Source organism: Babylonia areolata, chromosome 3, assembly GCF_041734735.1.
Source record: "Babylonia areolata isolate BAREFJ2019XMU chromosome 3, ASM4173473v1, whole genome shotgun sequence".
Classification (NCBI taxonomy): Eukaryota; Metazoa; Mollusca; class Gastropoda; order Neogastropoda; family Buccinidae; genus Babylonia; species Babylonia areolata.
Genome location: NC_134878.1, coordinates 41,655,504 through 41,677,701, shown reverse-complemented (window position 1 = coordinate 41,677,701; position 22,198 = coordinate 41,655,504). Strand labels below are relative to the sequence as shown.

General features: G+C 39.8%; 1 protein-coding gene across 1 annotated transcript; it reads right to left on the bottom strand.

Moving 5' to 3' along the window:
* Nucleotides 1-5,142: 5,142 nt before the first annotated feature.
* LOC143279995 (far upstream element-binding protein 1-like) lies at nt 5,143-20,410 on the bottom strand. The gene is made up of 6 exons (XM_076584402.1): nt 20,219-20,410; nt 11,087-11,142; nt 9,148-9,283; nt 8,614-8,718; nt 7,856-7,911; nt 5,143-7,087 (listed from the first exon to the last, which is right to left on the bottom strand). The coding sequence occupies exons 1-6, from the start codon at nt 20,331-20,333 to the stop codon at nt 6,974-6,976; spliced, it is 582 nt and encodes a 193-aa protein (XP_076440517.1). The 5' UTR covers nt 20,334-20,410; the 3' UTR covers nt 5,143-6,973.
* Between the last annotated feature and the right edge of the window lie 1,788 nt (nt 20,411-22,198).

The following is a 22,198-nucleotide window of genomic DNA, read 5'->3' as shown; positions in this document are numbered from 1 at the left end:
GGAGTCTGCACTAGTTGGGTCACAGTAAGTATGTTATTCAAACGTAATTTTAGATAGAAAATTTCCTTTTGGATTTTAGTGCAGAATACAGTTAGGCCCAGTGTTCAATTTTTTTTTTTTTTTTTTTTTTTTTTTTTTTTTTTTTTATCAAGTCAGTTTGCATTTGATATCCAGATGCCCTAGGGGGCTATCTCAGGGTAGAAAAGTAAATAAAAAACAGCCGAAATTTCAAACTGCCTGCTGCTGGATTGGACAAGGCACATTCTCATCAGATTGTTTGCCTGTCCCTCTTGACCTTCGTTTTGTTAAGTCATGTGATGTATATATAACAAAATCTGTGTAATTATGACCAAAAAAAAATTGGTTGGAGGACCACAAACTATTTTATTTTATTGCTGACAAGCATACACATACCATGTAAAGGTGTACAGTAAACTGATTAATTAAGTTGTGATATTGTTCAGTTAGGAGAGTTTCCTCATGATTTTATATCAATATTTGTGTACAAAAAAAGACCGGAAGAACTGCAGTGGTCAATTTTGAACAAAACGGTGCCTTTTTTTAAATGCTGCATGGGGGGAATGATTCAGACATATACATGCCAGGTTGATTCTTGCAGAATGAAATGGGTGTACTTCAGTCTTCAGTGTATGACTTACAAAAGACACAGAACTGACCTTTCTGTGGTAAAGATGCAAAGTACTGTCTCACCGACAGGTGTCAAAGGAAATTTTCTATCTAAAATTACGTTTAAATAACATACTTACCGTGACCCAACTAGTGCAGACTCCGGCAGGGGTCTGACATTCCTGTCCTGTGCAAACTACTATCCGCCTATGCGGAGCAGACGAAACTACGGCCGATAACCTCCCGGAAGTAGGTAACCTCCCCTTTGTCCCGCTGGTTATCGCCCTCTTTTTCCGGCAGCCATCATGACTCCTGTACCTGTGCTCTTCATACGGCTAAGTTTTTTCGTATTTTCTGTCTGTCGATTCTCTGGCGTTCTTGTATGTGGTCAAATTATGTCTCCAACCAGGTCACATAATTATGTAGCTCGACTGGGGAATCGTGCTGAAATTAAGGTGCGATCGCAATCGATTCACTGACACTCTGGGCCCTCTACTCCTGGCCCTCTAAACAACGCCAACCCGCCGCCTTCTCCACTTCCTCCGCTCCCTCCGGTCGACTCCAGACCTTTTCACATACATTTCACTTTGTTACTTACACGTCCAAACCAGTAACTTGACCACTAGAAATGTTCATGGATTTGTAAGCGCACACCGGCAAGGAGATAGAACCCACGTTAGCCAAAGATGGCTGGCAACCATTTTGTCTCATAAAAGCCCAGAGCTGATATCTGGAGGGAAGATACTTAGAGCACACTCCGTTTGGATGTGGAATCTCTGATGATAAAAGTGCCTGCTGTGCATGCAGTTTGCCTCCTCTGTAAAGACGTCATGACAAATGATGTGATAAAAAGCCTGAAAATGAAAACACCTGATCCCTGTCCATTAACAGTGAGTTCCTTGAAAGTCATGGATTATTGTCTCCACTTCGCCAGTTGATCACTGTATAAAAGGTTGATCGCTGACATTCACTTCCATGCCCTGTCTGGTCTTCAACACATTGTCTCACCACTCCTCTTTGTTTCCTTCCCCTCTTCTCAAACTCACCAATGCACTACACCCTCAGTAACTGTCAGTCATTGTCACCCGCTCAAAACTGATGCTTGATTGGATTGATAGACTGAACAAAATGTCAAACATTTCAGTCAGTTTCATTACTTATTTCTGTCAGTTTCATTACTTATTTCTGTCATCACCTTCAAGTTCAAACAAATCATCAGACAAGATTCAGATCTCTTTGTTACACACATGCATTATCTATTGAGCCTGTAAAGTAGTGTAAATCCACTGACTTGGACCACTGTCTATATTTGTGCTTCAGCTTGACAGTTTTGGGCACCTTTTCAGCATGTGAGGCAAACACTTTTCAAGCGCACTCTATGTGGTCCAAGTAGCAAAACATTGAGAAGAAAGGTGTCTTCCATCAGGTGTATGCTCATTCAAATAGTCAGTACATAATCCCGACACATTAAATATACTAACCATGCAGTCTGATGGAATCCAGTGTGGGGATGCCACAGGTCTTTCAGTATAAATAGCATCCCAGCCTTCTGGAAAGTCTGCGCTAGAAATTACTTCTTTACTATCACTCTGTTTCTGCCGGTTTTTTTCCCCTTCACTGTTGTCTCCTTTTTCTACCTTCCCAGTCTATTCCTTTCTTTTTTTAAACAAGAAGTCTTGGCACTTCTTTCTCTTTTCTGCAGTCTATTATGTACTATCTGTGCTGTATTGTTCTGGTGATTAGGTAGTGAGATTGTCAACACTGGGATGGGTACTAGCTGTCCATTCTGCAGTGTCATTTGCCTGTATGGCCTTTTTTGTGTTATTTTTGTTTGACTTTTTAGTATTGTAATTTTTTTTTTTTTTTTTTTTTAAATTGGGGATGATAAATTAAGCTGAATGGCTGGCGTTCTTGACATGCCTAATCTTATTCGCCATAACAAACTCAATGGTTAGAGTAATGTGTCATGAACTGTGTTCATCTCACAGGCTCCAGGACATCATTTTGGATGTCAGCTGACGTCCTACTGGCATTGAATGGGACATTATGCCAACATGGGTAGCGTAGTATTAGGGGAGCCAGCAGAAATAAGATTCCACAAAGCCCAATATTGGGCCAAATCTGCTTCATATAGCCACCAAGGCGTTTTTTGTTGTTTTTTTTCCTCCACATTAATTTCTAAAATTGCTTGATTGACTGGTATGCTATTGCAAGAAAACCTGTAGATCTACACATATTTTTCAGTTTCTCTTGACTTGAAACCTGTATGTCTGAAAATCTGCATAATTAAGTATTTGACTCAACAATGACGACTAGCAATTTTTTTTTTCTTCTTGCGAGGTAACGTCCTCTGGTCTTGATTCCGATTCCTAGACTCTTCCCCCCCCCCCCCCCAAAAAAAAAAAGTTCGACTTGAGAGCACTTATTTTTTTTGCTTATTGAGAGAGGCAGATACACTGAATAATTGTGTTTATTGGTTGATAAGTCAGAAATCAGTTTATTTCTGAAAAACTCAGTGGTAGTTTGCACAGAAGTTTTAAAGTGGTGTTGGTTTTTTTTATGGATGTCCCAATATCTTGCCTATTGAGATTGCAGATAGTAGTGGAGAAATACTATGGCTGCTGTTTTTTTTTTGTGAAGTCCGTCTAAATATCATTTTACATTGTTGCAAGGATTGCATCGGAAGCATTGCCTTTTTTTTTTTCTTTGTTTTTATAGAGAAACTTTAATTTTGAACACCCTTTCCCACTTAAGATTGGTTATCACATTCGTATGTTTTAATGGCAGTTCAGTCGTTTTTCTAACATGTCCGTAATCAGTTATTTTTGTTTTAATGCTGATTTACTCATTTTGTTCAAATGGCTGATTTGTGAGCATATGTTAGGTTCCATTGCCCACAGGGATTTGTTTTTGTTTAAATTGCAGTTTTGCCACATTATGTTCGATGTTGAGTAACCAATCTGTGTGAACAAATAATGGATGTGGAGTGTCATAACTGAAAGAAAATTCTGAAGTGGAAACCACTGAATCACAGGGTTGGACTTCAGGTGCGTTGACTGCTGCTTCTCCAGACATTTTTTTTTTTGGTTATAAGAAACAAATCACAAGGTATGTCAACGCACCCCTGTATATATACACACGAAGTCCACCTTTGTGAATCGGCCAATTCTCCCCCTTGTAACGGAAATTTAAATTGTTCCGTTATTAAACTCCATCCCAGTGTCATGTTCAATTACAGGTGCTGGTCCATCTCCATGGGGAGTGGACTAAAGTTGGAGATGATGTTCTACAATTTAACATGCCGTTGAAAGTGAATGACCCAGTACCACCCACCCTCCCGTCACTCTTATGTCACTAATAAACAAGATGAGGACCACTGAACTTGTCTGTTTTGACGACAGTTCAACGCTGATGCGCCCACCCTCTCCAATTTCCCACTTGCCAGTCATAGTACACAAAAGGACTTTCACCCATACCACCACTGAGAATAGACAAATGTTGGAAAAAGGGCCAGTGAGAAGTACATCAGCTTGAGAACATGCCTTTCTTGTTCTCTCACTCGCGCAAGCACACACACCATCTTGAAATAAAATTTTTAGTTTGACAAGCGCACATTTTCAAGCTAGTGAACTTTCCACTTAAACACTATCTTGTTTCCCCTTCTTTCTCAAACATTTGGACAAGCTTTTGGGGATGTGTGGCAGGGAGGGTCCAGTCACAGTCCACAGAATTATAATCTTAGGCACTTTCACTGGTGTTTAGTAGTAGTAGTACCAGTTCTGATTCAACATGCAGGACAATCACATCTGAGGACAACTGCTTGTTCATGAAGCATGACGTGTCACCCCTGCAGTTTTTTTTGTTTTTTTTTTATGTCCACACCAGCGTTTTCCCTTTTTTTTTTTTAGTTCAAATGCTGCTGGCCGTGTCAAAACTACCAAGTGTCTCCCCTTCAAATGCTGACTGAAGACCACCAATCCATACTCCATTGTATTTCCTCTTCAACTGCTGCTAGAACCACCCAAACTACTGACCTCTTATGTTGTCCACACTGCACAGGGCTATCAACCGGAATTAGTGTCTTGTCAAGTGTCACTAAATGATTTTTTTAGCCGCGGACCAAGAATAATAGTCAGTCTGGAAGAGGTGCCATGACACCAATTATGTTAATAGGACATGCTGTCACCCACTGGTACATACTTCAGCATGCATCAAAAGTAACTATGGCTACTGTCCAGTCCTCCTTAGTACATTACCTCCCTTCTGGGTACAAATGCAGCACCCTGAAATTTAATTTATAACTGAAAATCCACCAACCTATGTCTGGTTTCAACATTGCAAGATTTTTTTCTTTTTTCCTTCAAAGCCAAAACCCCCTCTTTTTTTTCTTTTTTTTTTTAATACAAAACGTTTGTTTTATTCAGGTTTCAGAATGACTGTAGGTCGGGTACACCATGGATACAAACTGACGAACAACTTGCATTTTAAGTTCAAGTCACACCACATCAAAACACATGTCCTTTCTCAGTGTCTTTGCCAGATGAGAGAGATTTGCAACAAATTTCAAAAATCTCTATTGATGAACCTTGTCAGCATGCATCACATTAATTAAGATTATTTTTTTCCAGAAGTTCACTTGTGATGGGGATAATATACATTCATAAATGTACAACTGTGATGTGTCCTCTACAACCATAGTTATGCTCTTGTAACAGCGTATTTGTGTGTGCTTTTTTTTAATCCCAGTATTAAATATGTTTACCATGACAAATGGCCTAGAAGAACCACGAAATGTCTTTTCTTCAATATATCTGTTACTTAAGCAGTTGAATACACCTTCAAGCATACAACATACACACACACAATATCAATCACAATATTTTACAAGCAGTCTGCCTAAATGGCCCCCAAATACTGTGTAAGTAGGGTGGGACCAAGACAATCAAGCAGGTATGAACCAGTAAAACCATTTTCTGTTAACAAAAATATAGAGAACATAAAACCATTCTGAAGAAGATAAGGGATCCATTTTGTTAAAATGCCGCAGAGTAAAACCAACAAACCAAGAGCAACATTTTCATAGCTGCCAACCCTTCCACTTTCCTGCAGTTCCATTTTAGGTAAACCCAATGAAAAATCAGTTCTGTTTGTGTCTGATGTTACCCTATTCTTTCAAAGAGGAGTTTGCTTGCTGGACAAGGAAAGTCGGCAGCTTAAAGCTATAAAATGATTTCAAATATTTCCCATAAACTGTGTTTCACTCACATCATTTAGAGCTAAAAAGAATGGAGTGCCGAATAGTAAAGTTCTACTTCATGTTTGACTATATAAACCTTCCCAAATGTTGCTGATCAACATTCACACCAGGAGAAACATCCAGAAAGCCAGGTACAGTATCAGAGAAGAAAAACATCCCAAAATGAATAGGAAAACCTGATGTTTAAATCTTTTGTGAATAATGCAAGTGTTGTGAATCAATCACTGTATGCCAAACTGTATTCAATAGCACTGACAGACCTGTTTACCCTTATAATTTTGGTGTAATTGTACATTTTCCAGTATCACGATTTCCAGCATGTTACTTTTCCGTAAGTGCCATTATTTACCAAAATCTAGGAGAAAGAAATTTGACAATGACACAGGGACACACCAGCAAATAACTTTTTAACAACTGAAGTACTGCATAATAAATTTTTTCCAATACATTTTACCGTTTTGGCCTCTGTAATTATGTACTGAAAATTGCAATAAGAGATCTTTGTCAAGATTCTGGGACAAGCAACTGCAGAAAATGTGTACCTCATAAAAATCACACTTATCGCACAGCCATGCCTGGTTTGTTCAGACAACAGTGTTGTATTGTGCGCTGTGAAAAAGGCCATCCTATAAGGAATTCCCCCCCCCCCCCCCCCCCCCAAAAAAAGTGCCAAGTCTGCAGATTTCAAGGAATATTTCATTTGGAGTCGCCTATCACCTATCTATACCTCAAAAGACACTTGTTTTTTTTGGTGTTATCCAAAACCAGAGGGTAAAGCAGGTCTGTATTCAACATTCTATAATTAACCCGATGAGATTTCCTTGAACCAATTTCATTTCCTTCCAGTGTTTTAGATACCAATGGCGCGGTGACAGAGAGAGAAGCATTCACCCTATTTCATCATGATTTCAGACATGTGCTTTGTTCTTCACTGACCAATCAATACTGAATACAACAGCTGGACACACTGCTTTTTCAAGCAAACATATGTTTGCATAAAAACAACCATTATAGGAAAAAAGAAGAAAGCAACAAGGAACTGCTTTGATGGCTTATATCAAGAAGACAGAAAATTTGCCAAAATCTACTTCAGTAGCTCTGGTTCACAAGGTCAAAGATGGCATCCTTGGCACGCTGGATTTGATCACGGGATCCGATGAGCTCCACATCCGTCTGACCATAGCTTCCGCCACCACGGGACACCTTCAGTAAAATAAAACATTGGTACAATTCCAGTTTCTACACTTCTCAGTGAAACATACTACTACTGCTGCTAATAATAAAAGGGTGTTTCTAAGGTTGGAGAATTTCTGGCAATCAGCATCATGAGCTTGTACAACTGGTATTGGAAATAAAACAATTAAAATTAAAAATATAAAAAACCTACATGTTAGTTGTAAAAAATATTGCTTGTTCAGTCAGGCTGGTTCGTAAAGGGCTTTTTTTTTTCTTTTTTAAACTTTTTCTTCCACCATGTAACGCATAAACATATAATCCTTGTCACTATACCACAAAACAGCAACATGATCTGTAGAGGATAAAAAAAATACTACATTAAATACAGATTCCTAGACTACAACCATAATAAAAAAAAATTTTTTAAAACAGTATTACTGAGAAGTCAAAACATGTTAGACAATATGGTGATGTTTTATATGCTTACTATTTTACATTTCTTTTATTCTCACTCCCTTACAAAGCCAGCCAGCCAGACACACACACAGATTCATAAAGGGCTTAACCGGCTATGCATTATATTGCTCCAGGCAATTGGCCAACAGTCTATGTCACCCATGGGTATTCCTAATATCTTTCCACTTGTACAGTATTTATTCTTATACAAGCGAAGTGAAGTAAAGCGTTTCCACAAAACATATTAATGGTTTTGAATCCATGCCACAATTATCTGAATTCACTTTTTTTTCCTTCAGAAAACTGAACAGTTAAATAGAATGACAAAAAGTAACTCACATTGATACGGCACCCTGTGTCATCTTGAAGTTCTCGGACCCGTGAGCCACCTTTGCCTGTGGAAAGAAAGTATATCAATTTGCAAATTGTTTCACGCTTTTATTGTTTATTTAAATAAAAATCATGCTGAACAAACTTTGGCCATATAAAATGCTAACATGCTGCACTCAAAATGTAGCAAGTGGCAGGTCTACTTGAACCTGAACCAACTGGCATTACATCTATCTTCTCAGTATGAAGCTTCTCTTCTTCCATTCATATGTGACTTGCCCCAAGCAAAACCACTGTGTATAGCGATAACAATAAAGGCATACAAAAAGTAGTACATGGGCCATATTAATTCTATGCGGTCAGGCAGCTTTATCTTAAGTATACAATCATTCTTAGTCTGCCCTTTAAACATCGTTTTCTATGGTAGATGCACTGCTGGGTGTTTTCCCGTTTCCATAATCCACTGAATGCTGGCACTGCCATTGTATCTTAAACATGCTTATTTTATCTTGTGCAAGTGCATACACAAGACAGTCAAGGTACTAAAGCTGTTAACGATCTGCATACATTCAAACCTGAGATTTAACAAACTCTCAACCATTAACTCATCAGGCACAACTGTGATTCAACCATATATTTCACTGTGTGACACAAATCCAACATTCTTGCCTTTCGGCTATTGCTTTCTCTGTAAGAACTTAGTGAAAATCACAAAAAGTGGCAACAAACAAATAAACAGTGATCATCATTAAAGATAAAAACTCTACCAATTATTCTGCCCACGTAGCCTGAATCAACTTGAATGACTTCCTTGGGACCGCCACCACTGCTGCTGCCGCCACCACTGCTGCCGCCGCCACCACCACCACCACCTTCAAGACAAACAATCATATCACTGATAACAGCCCTTCACCCACTCACAAGTGGTGCATCCACACACACATTAGCATTTGCACGCGATTACAACATAAAAACATATATGTGCATGCCAACAAAGCAAATGTAAACCAGTATAACTGTACTGTTAATATCCACATTCATTCAAGTGCATGTCAAAATAAATCGGTAAAATAAACTTTTCAAGTTTCCACAAATGAAATTTTGTTTGATCTGATTTTATTCATTCTAAAATTATTTCATATTATCCCTTCTATACAAAAAAGAGCTATTTTTCTTTTTCAGACAACTCATGGGTTACCTTATCTCTATTCCTAAAAAATTCTGAGTAGAAAAGCAGACAGCCTTTTTCATTTTAGCAAAACAATAAGAAAATATGAAAATTCCCATCCCTAACAACATACCATAAAACTGCCTGCCACCCCTGTCATCCCCTGCCTCCAGAATCTGATGGATGAGCTCTTTGGCCGTGTCTATAGCATCATCTGTCCCAGTCAGCTCCACCCGACGTGTGCCGTCACCTTCATCATCTTGGCACACCTGAAATATTTAATACCATCTAATGATTTCTCACACTAAAATTCGAATCATTTTCAAAGAGCCAGTCCACATGATATTTAAACGAAATTTTCTTCCTAAAATTACGTTTAAATAACATACTTACTGTGACCCACTAGTGCAGACTCCGGCATGGGTCTGACATTCCTGTCCTGTGCGAACTACTATCGGCCTATGCGGAGAAAACGAAAGTAGCTAGGGTAGATGACCTCCCAGAAGTACGTAACCTCCCCTTTGTGATATTTAAACAAATAATAACCTCCCCTTTGTGATATTTAAACAAATAAGAGATGCAAAGCCTTCATGGCTCAAAAGTGATTCCTACTGATCAGATCATCAAAAAACATTTTAAAGAAAGTGTATGAGATCAAACAGGCACAGATATAAAACAAATTTTGAACTTTTTCCTGTGTATTCACAAGAACAGAATTAAACAGGTCCACACATTATGCCGGCTTTATGAAATTTTTAAGTCATTTTTAAACGAGGGAATGAGGATTTCCACAAGGTAGATTAAAGTAATTTCCTAAAACAACAGCATCAGACTAATGCACATAACAGTTAGTGAGTAACATGTTGTAGATCTGATGTCTTTCAGCTGTACTTTATTTTTGTTTCTACATTTTCCTTTATATCAATTGGACCATAATGTGATTCAGCATAAATCAGTATTTCAACACTGCACAAAAAGTTCAGTTATGTAATGACAATGTTATATTTTACATATTCATCGTGACACAAGCATTAGCAAAAAGTCTCTACATTCCATCACAATGATCACACACACACACACACTCTCTCTCTCTCTCTCTACATATGATTATATGTATATATATATATAACCATTTTACACAGTGTGATGGATAAAAAATAATAATAATAAAAAAGTTAAAATTTTGGGGGTTCTGGGGGGCAGGGATATAAGGGTTGTATTTCCTGACCCATTTACGGCATTAGTCTTGAAAATGACCCACTGATTTTGTGGTAAACCTGTCAAATGACTCATGGTGTCCTGAACCAAACCTAAACTCTGAACTAAGCTAGATTTCCCCCAAGATAACACATTTCAGGAAAATCCCGAGTCACTAATTTCAAGCATGACCTATCCATACATTGTGTGTATCCATTAACAAAATACAATACTGTCATTGCAATATCATGAAAAATCACCTTGATATCAAATTTGGATAAAGCTGGAATTCTACTTTCAAAATTCAAGAAACTTAACATGAACAGCAAGCAATATCTGTTCAGAGATAACATTGTGACAGTTGTTTACTAACCATCACAAGAAAAATCAGTTTTAATCTTTCATACAACCAAAATCTACCACTGTGATATTTTTCCATGAAACCTGAGAACAGAAATTGATTACAGCATTTGAAATGTAGAAAAACAAATCTCAGACTGACCACAACAGTTGTCGAATACAGTGAGAATGGAGCCCTACCACTGCTGCAGCATTAGGTTACAAACTCACATGATTTTAGAGAAAGAAAATATAGATAGCATATGCAGTCAGTCAAAAACTCAAACAATATTCTTAAAAAAAGATAAAAGTAATAAAAAAAATGTTATCCACACAAACATCAGTGATCTGCCAAATAATTAATGTCATCAATAAAAAATTGTGAGAACGTTGAAAATCACTGTCTGCTTACATGGCAATAAGTTTTTTTGTTTGTTTTTTTTAATAAAAAATAAAAAAATAAAAATAAATAAATAAAACTTAGCACACTGCATAAATACACAAACTAAAATGTTGGATTAAGAAATATAGCTTACTTTGATCCTGCACCGGCTCTGATCTTGGAGCTCACGAATTTTGCCACCTCCACGACCTGCAAAAAGAATCTCTCCAACTAAGCTGAGGAAATCAAGTAAAGAAAGTTCAACGTGATCAAAGCATGAAGAAAATACAATAAAAGTGCAATAAAAAAAAAACAAAAAAAAACCCAAACAAACAAGGAAAGACAATGAGCTTTGAGCAAAAGGAAAGCATAAAATCCCTGGGTTTTTTTTTTTTTACTTTTTCCTTTTTTAGTTTTAACTATCTGACAACACACAATATTTTATGAGAACCTAATGCAGCAAAATGAACATGACATTTTGATGATTTTCAATAACAGGTATAAATTATAATCATCTTCCTCTCCACTGATGTGTTTCATTAAATATTGGATAAGCATGGTTGTTGGACTGTAATCATATCAATTTCTCTGCCAACTGATTCCTTCCTATGTACTGAACCGAGTTTTCATTTTGGTGACCAATGAACCACATTGTGACACATACAATACCAGGCTCTGGAGAGTGAATGATGGACTATATTGTAAATTAAATTAGTTTAACTTTAAGAATGCTATTTTTGTGTTCAGATTCTTTGCCTCCCCCTTCCCTCACAACTGTGACAGTACTGACACCCAAGTTTTTACAATTTTGCAGTCACTGCACACACACATGTGTAGACCTAATGATTTATGCATCCAGCCCGCTGTCTGGTTGGTGGTGACCAACCGATAGAATGTACCTTTGCGTGTGTGCTGAAATCTGCATAAGTGGGATAAAATTGCTGAGACGTTCATGTTTTAAGGTGTGTTATGCATGGAAATGATGTTTGGCAACAGAGAATAATTCTGAGATAGAAGTGTCCCTAACCCAAAACTTCATCATAAAATGCAAAGATGAAATGATATGCAATGATTTAGCACAGTGCTTCGATCAACCCATACATTACTGTGGCCCAGGCATAGGATGCAATGTAGTTGACAGAACAGGACAAGTAATGCACGAAAAGGGCAATTTTCAAGATCCACAAGCAGTTTGTTATGTCTTCCATTCACAAACTGTTGCTTAATACATTTAGCCGATTTGTTATTACAAGAGAAACACACTGTAAACTATAGTGTAGAGCATATTTTTAAAATTTACCACCTAAAACTAGTGGAAGAGACTTGCAAAGTGAGTACCCATGAGCATGTCTTAAATTTTGACATTTTGGAAGAAATATACGCAATTCACAAAAATTAGCAGCAAATCTTTTTTGCGCCAAGCATCATTTCATTTACAAAATGATTATACTGTGCAGCAAACTTAACACAACATCACATTCTACTGTGCAAATTTGTTAAAGAGCAAAGCACCCTTGACTCTGCCCAGTGTTTCCAGAATTGTAGAACTGCACATCTACATTACAGTACATAAACACAATGGGGTTCAAAGTAAAAGCGGTTAAAAGTACAACCAAAGTCATTACTCATGTACTGGGTTTAAAATATTAAAAACACTCAGACACACAGAGAAAAACATATGTATTCAGTGTGTATTATTGGTAAGTCACTAAATGTTAATATCTAACAACACACCTGTTTTCAGTAGATTTCATTCAAGAATCAGGATTTAACATTTCACAGACTTACCTATTGGTCATAAAATGTTCAAATCTGCTTAACCTTTCGTCAATCTACTCCACTTTTTAATTCTAATTTCTATCCTCATGTTCTTTTCTGTTCTTTTAACAATTTTCATATAAAGCAAATCTGAACTCGGATACTTATCAGCTAATGCCAATGGAAGAAACATTTAACATTGTAGGCAGTCTGCACTTTCACCCCTGATCAGCTCTTGTCTTTGCTTTTGGCACAACATTGTCAAGGGAGCAGAGAACTGTTGAACATGCTTCAGGCTAGGAACAAACCTTGGAAGGTGCAGACTAGACTAAGGTGAATAGATACCAGAAATGTGTCCACACATCACTGAGGATTACACTTAAGAGGACAGTATAAATGCAATACTCAGCATGGAAGTGGTTGAACAGTCAGTCAAAGTGGCTGGGGAGAGACTAGGCAACACCTCAGGGTGTGAGATAACACAACTGGCACAAGGCTTTCAGACACCACAGTGGATGAGCTTATGTGCCAAGGCAGTCTGACAGTCACTAGGAACCTGAATATTGCGATGTGGAATGTTGTAGCTCTCCCTCAAGTTAACAAAGAAAGCCTATACATTTTAACCAACAGAACTGGAAATAAACATTCCCTTTAATGTTTTATATTATTGTATCTAAATATGAAGTAGATATGCAAAGTTTATAGTGAACTGATGTGCAGTGTTTTGTGACTTATTATGATAGAAAAAAAAAGAGGAAATGTTGTATCAGTGGTCATGTGACATACAATCATACACTCTCTGTGGGAGGATAAAAATAGCCACCCAGGTGAGTGTGAAGACTTCTGGTTAATATTCAGAGCAAGAGGCTTGTGAGACAGACTGGTCAGAGCGAAGATTCAGAGAGAGGTTATGGCATAAGGTAATGCAAGGAACAAGAGAGACTGAAGCGAAGAGTGAAGAAAAGACACAAGGCAGAGACATCTCCCTGAAGAATGTCTATGACACTTTCCACCTTATCGGCCACAGAAGACGCAGAAAACTGACCAGGCATGAGATTGAACACCTGTGTGGAGAGGACACTGCCAGACATCCTGATTGGAGATGCGAGTCAGCTACAGTTGGCAAGAGTGACTGTTGGGGCAGAACTGTGGTGTGAATGCGTGAGTGAAAACCTGGCCGTTCATGCCTGTGTAACTCCATGTTGTGTGAAGGATTTGATTTGATGTGTGTGAAACAAAGGAAATTTTCTATCTAAAATTACATTTAAATAACATACTTACCGTGACCCAACTAGTGCAGACTCCGAATTTGGCCAAACAGAGCAAACCATAGGCCTAGTTTGCATCAGTTTGACATGGTACAGTATATGACACCAAACTGACATTACTGTCCTGTGCAAACTACTATCCGCCTATGCGGAGCAGACGAAACTACGGCCGATAACCTCCCGGAAGTAGGTAACCTCCCCTTTGTCCCGCTGGTTATCGCCCTCTTTTGACGGTAATATGCCATCACCAGCGCAGCAAGCAGGGAGAACAGGAAGCGGGGAGGACGGGAGGGTCTTAAATTTGGGTCACGGTAAGTATGTTATTTAAACGTAACTTTAGATAGAAAATTTCCTTTTAATTACACATACTTAACCGTGACCCAACTAGTGCAGAATAGCGCGACAAGGTGGAGGGCTCACCTGTTCTACTGTCTGTGTGCTGTGATGGTCTGTTGTGCAGCTTCCACAGAAGCGATGGCTCTTGCGCCATCAACTCGCAGGCGTGCGACATCTCTCTGGTAGAAGTCGATGAGCCATTATCCCTAAGGCGATAGGTGTCCCTCAAGTAGAATTTGACGAAAGTAGAGTGTACTGTGTCGCCTAAGGACATTAGTGCAGGTAAAGAAGACAGAGGTCCACAGCTGTATTGTGGGGGAGGTCTGTGGACCACAGCTGAGCGGATGAGCGCGGATGAGCGTCAATGCAAGGAGGTGCGCATGTGATTTGATCTGATGATTCCACAACGGATGTGGGCCGATAGTGGAAGTGGTTTTTGTGTTTGAAGGAAACTGTGGCACGAGACAGAGGTAGGTCACTGTGTTGGGCCTGCCTCAGGCATGACAGCCAGATCTGTGGAGCTTCTCCATGCGAGCTGACAGGCGATGGGCACTCCCCCCCCCCCCCTTTTTTGACGTTGTCAAAAAATGACAGCGCTGGTATGTTGCCTATGCATAGAATGGCAGACATTTGGCAACAAAAGACTTGATGTCCCTGGTGTCTCTGGGACAGGGTTGTGTAATTGCCCAGGTAGGTACCATCACGAAGGGGCATACGGAAGGCTTGGTGGCTTCTCTGCCGGAGTGTGGCATGTTGGAGTAACCTGCAGAAAGTTGTCGGCAGTCAATGGCTGGGTTGGATCAGGCTGTGGAAGTGCATTTCATGTGCCCACAGGTCACTGAGTCTCATTCTGTGGTGGAATTCCCAAATGGAAGAGGGTTTCCATGGGGAAAATTTTTGCTAAAGGTTCTTTAGTGAGAAAGGGGGCCAGATCCATGACAGGCCTCTGGCTGTGTGTGGTGCGCACTGAGTCTGGGATGGAGCGGGGCGGGGCAGGGAGGTAAGTGGCTCAAGATGTGTTGTACTGGCTATTGACATCAAGGCACTGATCTGACATACGTTTTTAGTATGGCCAACTACAAGGTGAGAGCTGTATTATCAGTGGTTTCTTAATTGCAAAGGGAAATCATTTGCAGCTTAGTCTTTCATGAATGACTATGTCTCTCAGACTAGAAGTCAAATTGCACTGGGACTTAGTGCTGTAGCCTTAGGCCTAAGTAGCCTTTGGGAACTGTCCCAATGATGAGTCCTAAGGCCCTCTTGATTGGGGGACCGGAGATGCAACTTGGGCAAAACACTCTCTACTATAAATTGTATAATCGAATTCCAGCCCGAATAGACTGGACAGCAGATGCCTCCTCTGCTGTTCTGATGGAGACTGTCGTACACGACTGATTATCATATACTGTTCCTAGGAGGACACCAATCAGCATGGGTAAATCAGGAAACAGCTGCTGTGTGCTTCAGGGACGAAGGTGTTCACCATGCAGATTATGTTGCAAGGTAAGGAAGCCAGAAAGAGTTGACGGGGTCTTGTGGTGCAACCGTGTGTCAGAAAGACATGGTGCTTGCTTCCGAAGTGACAACAAAGTCATCCTCTGACAGGCCCTTGACCGAAGGCTGGGGCTCCATGATGGGATAGCCTGCCTAGGCTAGAAACCTCTGGAAGTGTCTCATTGGAAAGACAGTGCTTGAGGAGGAATGGCCATCTGTAACCACAGCAGTGGTAGTGTGTAGAGGCCGAAAGGATCGGGCAGGGAAGACTAAGTGCAGAAAGTGCTTTCAAACGCCAATTGTTTGAGACGTTGATGCTGGATTTGTGTTCAAGCAAGGTGATGGGGTGAACTGCTGTGCTTGAATGCGGCATCTGCAGTGCTGGTATGAGTGGGGAGAAAGGTACACCCCTGTGGCTAATGGACGGTTCGTTGTGCTTTGTGGGACGCATCCATCCTCGTCAATATGCCTTTCTCCCAAATGTAGAGGAAAACAATTATGACCCAGGCCTTCTGCTACTAGAGAGGAGTAGAAGAGATGGGCTGAGGGTGATTGTCTCCTGCCCAGTGGGCAGTTTTTGGGTCCGCTAAAACTTGTAAGGCAAGATAGACACCTCTTCATGGGAAGGCTGGCTAGGATGTAGGGCCTGTGTGGAGCTTTTGTCACAATCACAGTGGTGCAAACCAAGGGTTGTTGTAGGCAAGGGGAGAAAGAAGGGATGCCTTACAAACTTGGAAGGAATGAAAGGCATGTGTGTCCAGAGTGGCACCTCTAAGTTGGACTGCCTCATCCTTCCTTGTGCATCTCCAGCCTTATGGGTGATTGTTGCAGGCAAATGAGTTGGGTTGCCTTGTCCGTCCTTGCACCAAGAGAGGCATTCTTAGCCCTGTGGGTGTGAAGGGGGTGTGTGTGGATCCCTAAGGACCAGCCACTACTGAAATGTGAAGGAGCATACATTCAGGCGTGAATGAGGCTATTATTATTTTATTTTATTTTTGTGAGTGCAGTCGTCCTCCAAAAGCAAGGTAGGGATGAATTTATGAAAATGAATACATATATGTGCCAAGGGAATAAAAACTTCCATCAGCTCAAGTGATGTCAGAAGTATGCCAATGACAAGAGATCGAGACACAAGAAATAGCGGCTGTATAAGCATACGTGTAGCGTGCACAGATATACCCAAGTAAGTGGGTAAGTGTGCATAATCATCAATGGAAAGGAATCTGTCCATGCACCTACATATGAGATGTACGCATATGAATAAAGTGCCAGTACGTAGAGGCAGAGAGTTCTGGGCATTGTGAACAGAAGGCCGCAAATGCAAGTGTGCCTATATTGCTATGTAGGGAATCTCAATGAATAGATGTCAATGAATAGAGATAGAAATATAACTGTACATGTTAATATGAAAGTCGTCTGAACCTATCCCATAAGCACATACCCATGTGTATACCGATGGATAAGTACGCATCTATAAGTGAAAGCAGAAATGTGTATGAATGTAGCAATATATCTCATATATATGTATATATGTGTGTGTATATATATATATATATGTGTATATATATACATATATACAGATTTTTTTTTTTTTTTTTTTTTTTTTTTTAAATATGTATATATATATTTCGTGATTGTTGCTTGTGATAATAAATCAAATGGATAGAAGGGGAAATATTGTGATGCATTTCCTGTGGCCAATAGCCTGAGAAACAGCAAGAAAAGTGCAGTTGCTATGCAAAGATGTGTAAAGTCCCTGACTGGGCGTGAGGACCCAATGAGAAACCGAAAGAAAACATCGTTGGTGGACAGCACGGGGGGCAGGAGTGATGTGCTGTGTCGGCGAAACTAACCACAGCTTCGAGCGCCTAGGTTACAAATGTGGAGTTGCCTCCCTTGGCGCCGAAAATCGTCGAAAAGGAATGTGTCTTTAGAGCACATATCCCCCTTGTGCGACGTGTCCTCGCTGAACAGGGAGGAGTGTCATGTTGTGTGTGAGAGTCCGTGGTTCGATGCCACCGTAACCGACAGGTGAAAACGAGCGCAAGGGGAATAATTGTCCCTTAGTGCCGTGGGCATCCCAACCCGCATCGGTCGCGAGACGGTCGGGGCATGTGGCATGACGGCGCCGTAATCCAGTGTTATGGGTGTCGTGGACGAGGGGGTGACAAGTCAATATTACTAACAAGTATCACAAAGTATATAAATGTGTTCTGTGTCCTCGGTTATGTAAAAGAGGAAGAGGAATTCATACCTCCATGTTGTGTGAAGGATTTGATTTGATGTGTGTGAAGCAATCAATATTACTAACAAGTATCATAAGTATATAAATGTGTTCTGTGTCCTCGGTTATGTAAAAGAGGAAGAGGAATTCATGCACACTGAGTGCGCGCACACATACACACACACACACACACATAGATGTACAGCTGCCAACCTTCCACACCCCAAAATTAGGAATCCTGTCGGGGAATGGGTTTGGCAGGGGGGCAAGGCGTGAATCGATAAATCAAAACTGTTCCTTGTACTGTGAAGTAAAGCGCTAAAAGTAAAATAAACTTTTTTTTCCTACTGATTTGCTACCCACATTACATCAACTTTTACTGCTCGATGCCATATTAGTAAAACACTGGTGCCTTGAGCATGTACTGTAACTGTTTTCCAGTTGAAAAACATAGATCGGTGTACAGACCCAGCAAGTGGGTTCAGTTTCTCACCTTTTTTTGGTTTGTTGTTTTTTTGTTGTTGAAATTTTGAAACTTGGAAAAGAATGCAAAAAATTGTAATTTTGGAATAGGTGCTAAAGTTCGGAAAAATTCCAAACAAATTTGGAATGGTTGGCAGCTATGTATAAGCGTGTGCTTGATATAGAATCAAACAAAACGTGTGAACTAACCCTGACAACTAAAAATTCACAATCAAAACCAAAATTCACAATCAAAACCAAAAAAATACATTTCTCACCATTGACCAACCAGGACAAACATTGCACCAGACTGTTGTATTGTTGGTTTTGATCACACACAATGACACACACACACACCTTTTAACACACACATCCCACAGCACACACACACCCTTTTAAGAGTGCTCAACAACTGTGCAACATCGATCTTAGACTCAAGTAACAATATCCAATGGCCTAATTCAATAACAGACTGCTGGAGAGTTCAACAGTCATCTTTGATCTTGTGAATGTGCATCTAATGACAAAAACAATCAGACAAAAGCAGCAAATATGTTCTGTCCTCCATCTCATCAGTTTTTATCTCCCACAGCTACAACCAAACTCTGTAAAATGAAGTGTCATCCTACACACAATACAAAAAGCAAAATATAAAGAAAAAAAAGTCTGCTGTTTCACATGTTCTGCCTCTCTTGAATGTCTTTGTTGCTCACAACTTTGGAGCGCAAATCCACTTTGCGAGCACAGATCATGTGATGTGCCTCTGTAACATAAGTCATGTATGATGTAAGTTCGGAACTCACCAGCAGTCTACTGCAAACGACACTTGTGGAGATTCCTGTCAAAACTTACATTCTGATCGGCCACCCACATGATTTCTTAAATTCACCCAGCACTGGCAATGCATAATTCATTAACACATCCAATCAAATCACCTACAGATCGCAAAAAGTTCAAGCCCAACTACAGGCCGCGGAGGTGAATGACAAAGTCTTGCTTGCTTCCCTTGATTTTGATACTGCAAGAGCACATGACATAACATAGGTGAACTTGGTTGGCAGTGGTACCTTAAGAGAAGAATCAGAGTTCTGAATTTTCTGATGTCTGACTGGTTCTTGAAAAGAAAAATTCATTAACTGATAATTGTGACAGAGGAATCAGAACGAGGTCGAAGCTGATGTCAAGTTGATATGTGTGTGGTGAGATAGCTTTTAAGTGGGTCAGTATATTATTCACAATTACATGCTGTTCACCCTACCTGTATGGTTTACATTTTACACAACTTCCAGTTCCAGTGCTCTGGTACAGCCTACACAAAACTGGTCTGATAACCCGGTTTCAAAATCACTCGTAAATTACTCTATCATATGTATACATAAAAGAAAGAAAACCACTTTAAACTTCAATAAAATTTTAAGTACTGTTCATTATTTTTACATTCCAACATGAACTTCACAGATTCTTGAACATTATGCTGAACACAAGTTGGTCTCGGGATTAATGAACATTCATAATTTCCCAAACCCATGGTGTAAATTAAGAAAGCCAGTTCAGAAGAAAAAAAAAGCATAAATCTTGCTAATTTCACCATACAGTCCATACCTTAACAACATACACAAATTTCAACACATCTGCAAATACTCGACAAGGAAAACGTGAAAAGCACTCAAGTCTGCCAGCAGCAGACATGATGTACGTGATTCACACGTGGTCCTCGTTTCGTAGCTGAACAATATCAAGGTACCAATGATCTTCCCGCAGTCGCGAGCAGGCACGAATATCTCATAATTGCTCCCTCCGTCATCGTAATCATCACCACCTCTACTTCTACCAAACCCGCCGCCTCTGCTTTGGTACATTTTTTCAAACCAACTACAAAGAAACGTCTGGCGATGCGAAGAAACCAATGGCGCAGAGAACCCGGATCAGAAGAACGCAAACCATCGGACCAATGGCAGAAAGGAGAGAAGAAGGGAGCTAAATCTTGCAGAGTGCGATTTGTCACTGAGTCCATGGACCAGACATTGCTAAATGACCTTGGCCGATAGAGGGCCAAGTTTCGATGTCGCACACACACACACACACTCACACGTACACAGAGACGAAGTTCATAACATGATGAAATGTCTACTGCTGAAAGCACATCAAAGATAGTTTTCTGCACTTTATTTAATGAATTGTACTTACGAAATCCGCACACTTGATTTTGAATACTCCGGAGTAAAAACGGTAATATGATACACAGTAAGCATTACTATTGCCCCAGTCTTCACATCTTATCCCAATTAAATATGATACACAGTAAGCATTACCATTGCCCCAGTCTTCACATCTTATCCCAGAGCACACAGGACAGTGATGGGTTGGATCAGTGGGGACCAAAACGTTTTATTTGTATTCTGTATTCATTGTGTCTGGTGAACATTTCTCTTTGTTTTATCTTGCTATCTTGCATTTCCAAGTGCATGGTCTTGGTCATGGAAGACGAGGACAGTCTAGTTTATTACCAGTACTGAAAGATCAAACTATATGTCACACAGTGCATGAAATGATATTACATTATGCACACACACACACACACACACACACACATGGTCTTGATCATGGAAGACGAGGACAGTCTAGTTTATTACCAGTGCTGAAAGATCAAACTATATGTTACACAGTGCATGAAATGATATTACATTATGCACACACACACACACACACACACACAAAGCAATTGGATGGTGCAACAGTGTTAATGATCACACACACACACACACACACACACAAACAACAACAAAAAACAATTGGATGGTGCAACTTGCACACCCAAACTAACAGCTGTTACTGACTCACTTGCACGTTTAGTTGTACATGCAATATCTGCCCAGATACAGCAACCCACTCTTATAGAACAGGTATCTTGCCACTATACAAGGTGACAAAACACTGTTGACTATCAGAGCACAACCAGAAATATGTAACAAAGCTAGTCAGTGGTGGGAAGATAATGTGTGGTAGAGATGGTTATAGAACTCTAACATTTCTTCTTTCAGACCAGCTGGAGAGAAATGCTGTTGCTGGAAGACTGAGCCTCTGTGTGAAATTCAGTCTGCCTGCTTCAAGGGAAGAGAGCATCAACAGCGCAGCAATTCCCATTTTTGTTCTTTTCCAGATTGTTCCCCCATCATAGCTATTTTTCTGGTGAATCCTGTCAATGAAAACTAACTTTTTCATATAGGTATGGTGATAAAACAAGATGACTGCTGAATCTACAAAACTGATCAATGGAGAAAGTCTGTTTAAAAAAAAATTAAAAAATAAGAGAGGCTGGGGGTTGTGAAATGACTCTTTTTGATAAGCATCAACATTTCTGACCAACACTCCTTATTCAAAGACTGTTATTACTGGAAATGATAGTGGAGGAAAAGGCAAGACCTCAGAGAAGTTATTGTTATTATTTAGCAGAAAACAAACAAAAGCAGGCAGAGAGCAGAGATCAGGTCATGGAATACAGATTAATGGGTCACAGGAGGTCCGAAGATGAAGAAAAGTCCAGAGTGGTGGTGGTAAAAAATGGTTTTTGATGAAGGTTATTTTATGGACAGGGAACACCAGTTTATCAACTGATATGAAAGACTAGCACCCAGACCACTTCTTCAAGAACCTGGTCTTTACACAAATTTTCTCTGCTCTGGACACTTGCAGTCACCACAGCCACTCAACACACAACTCATTT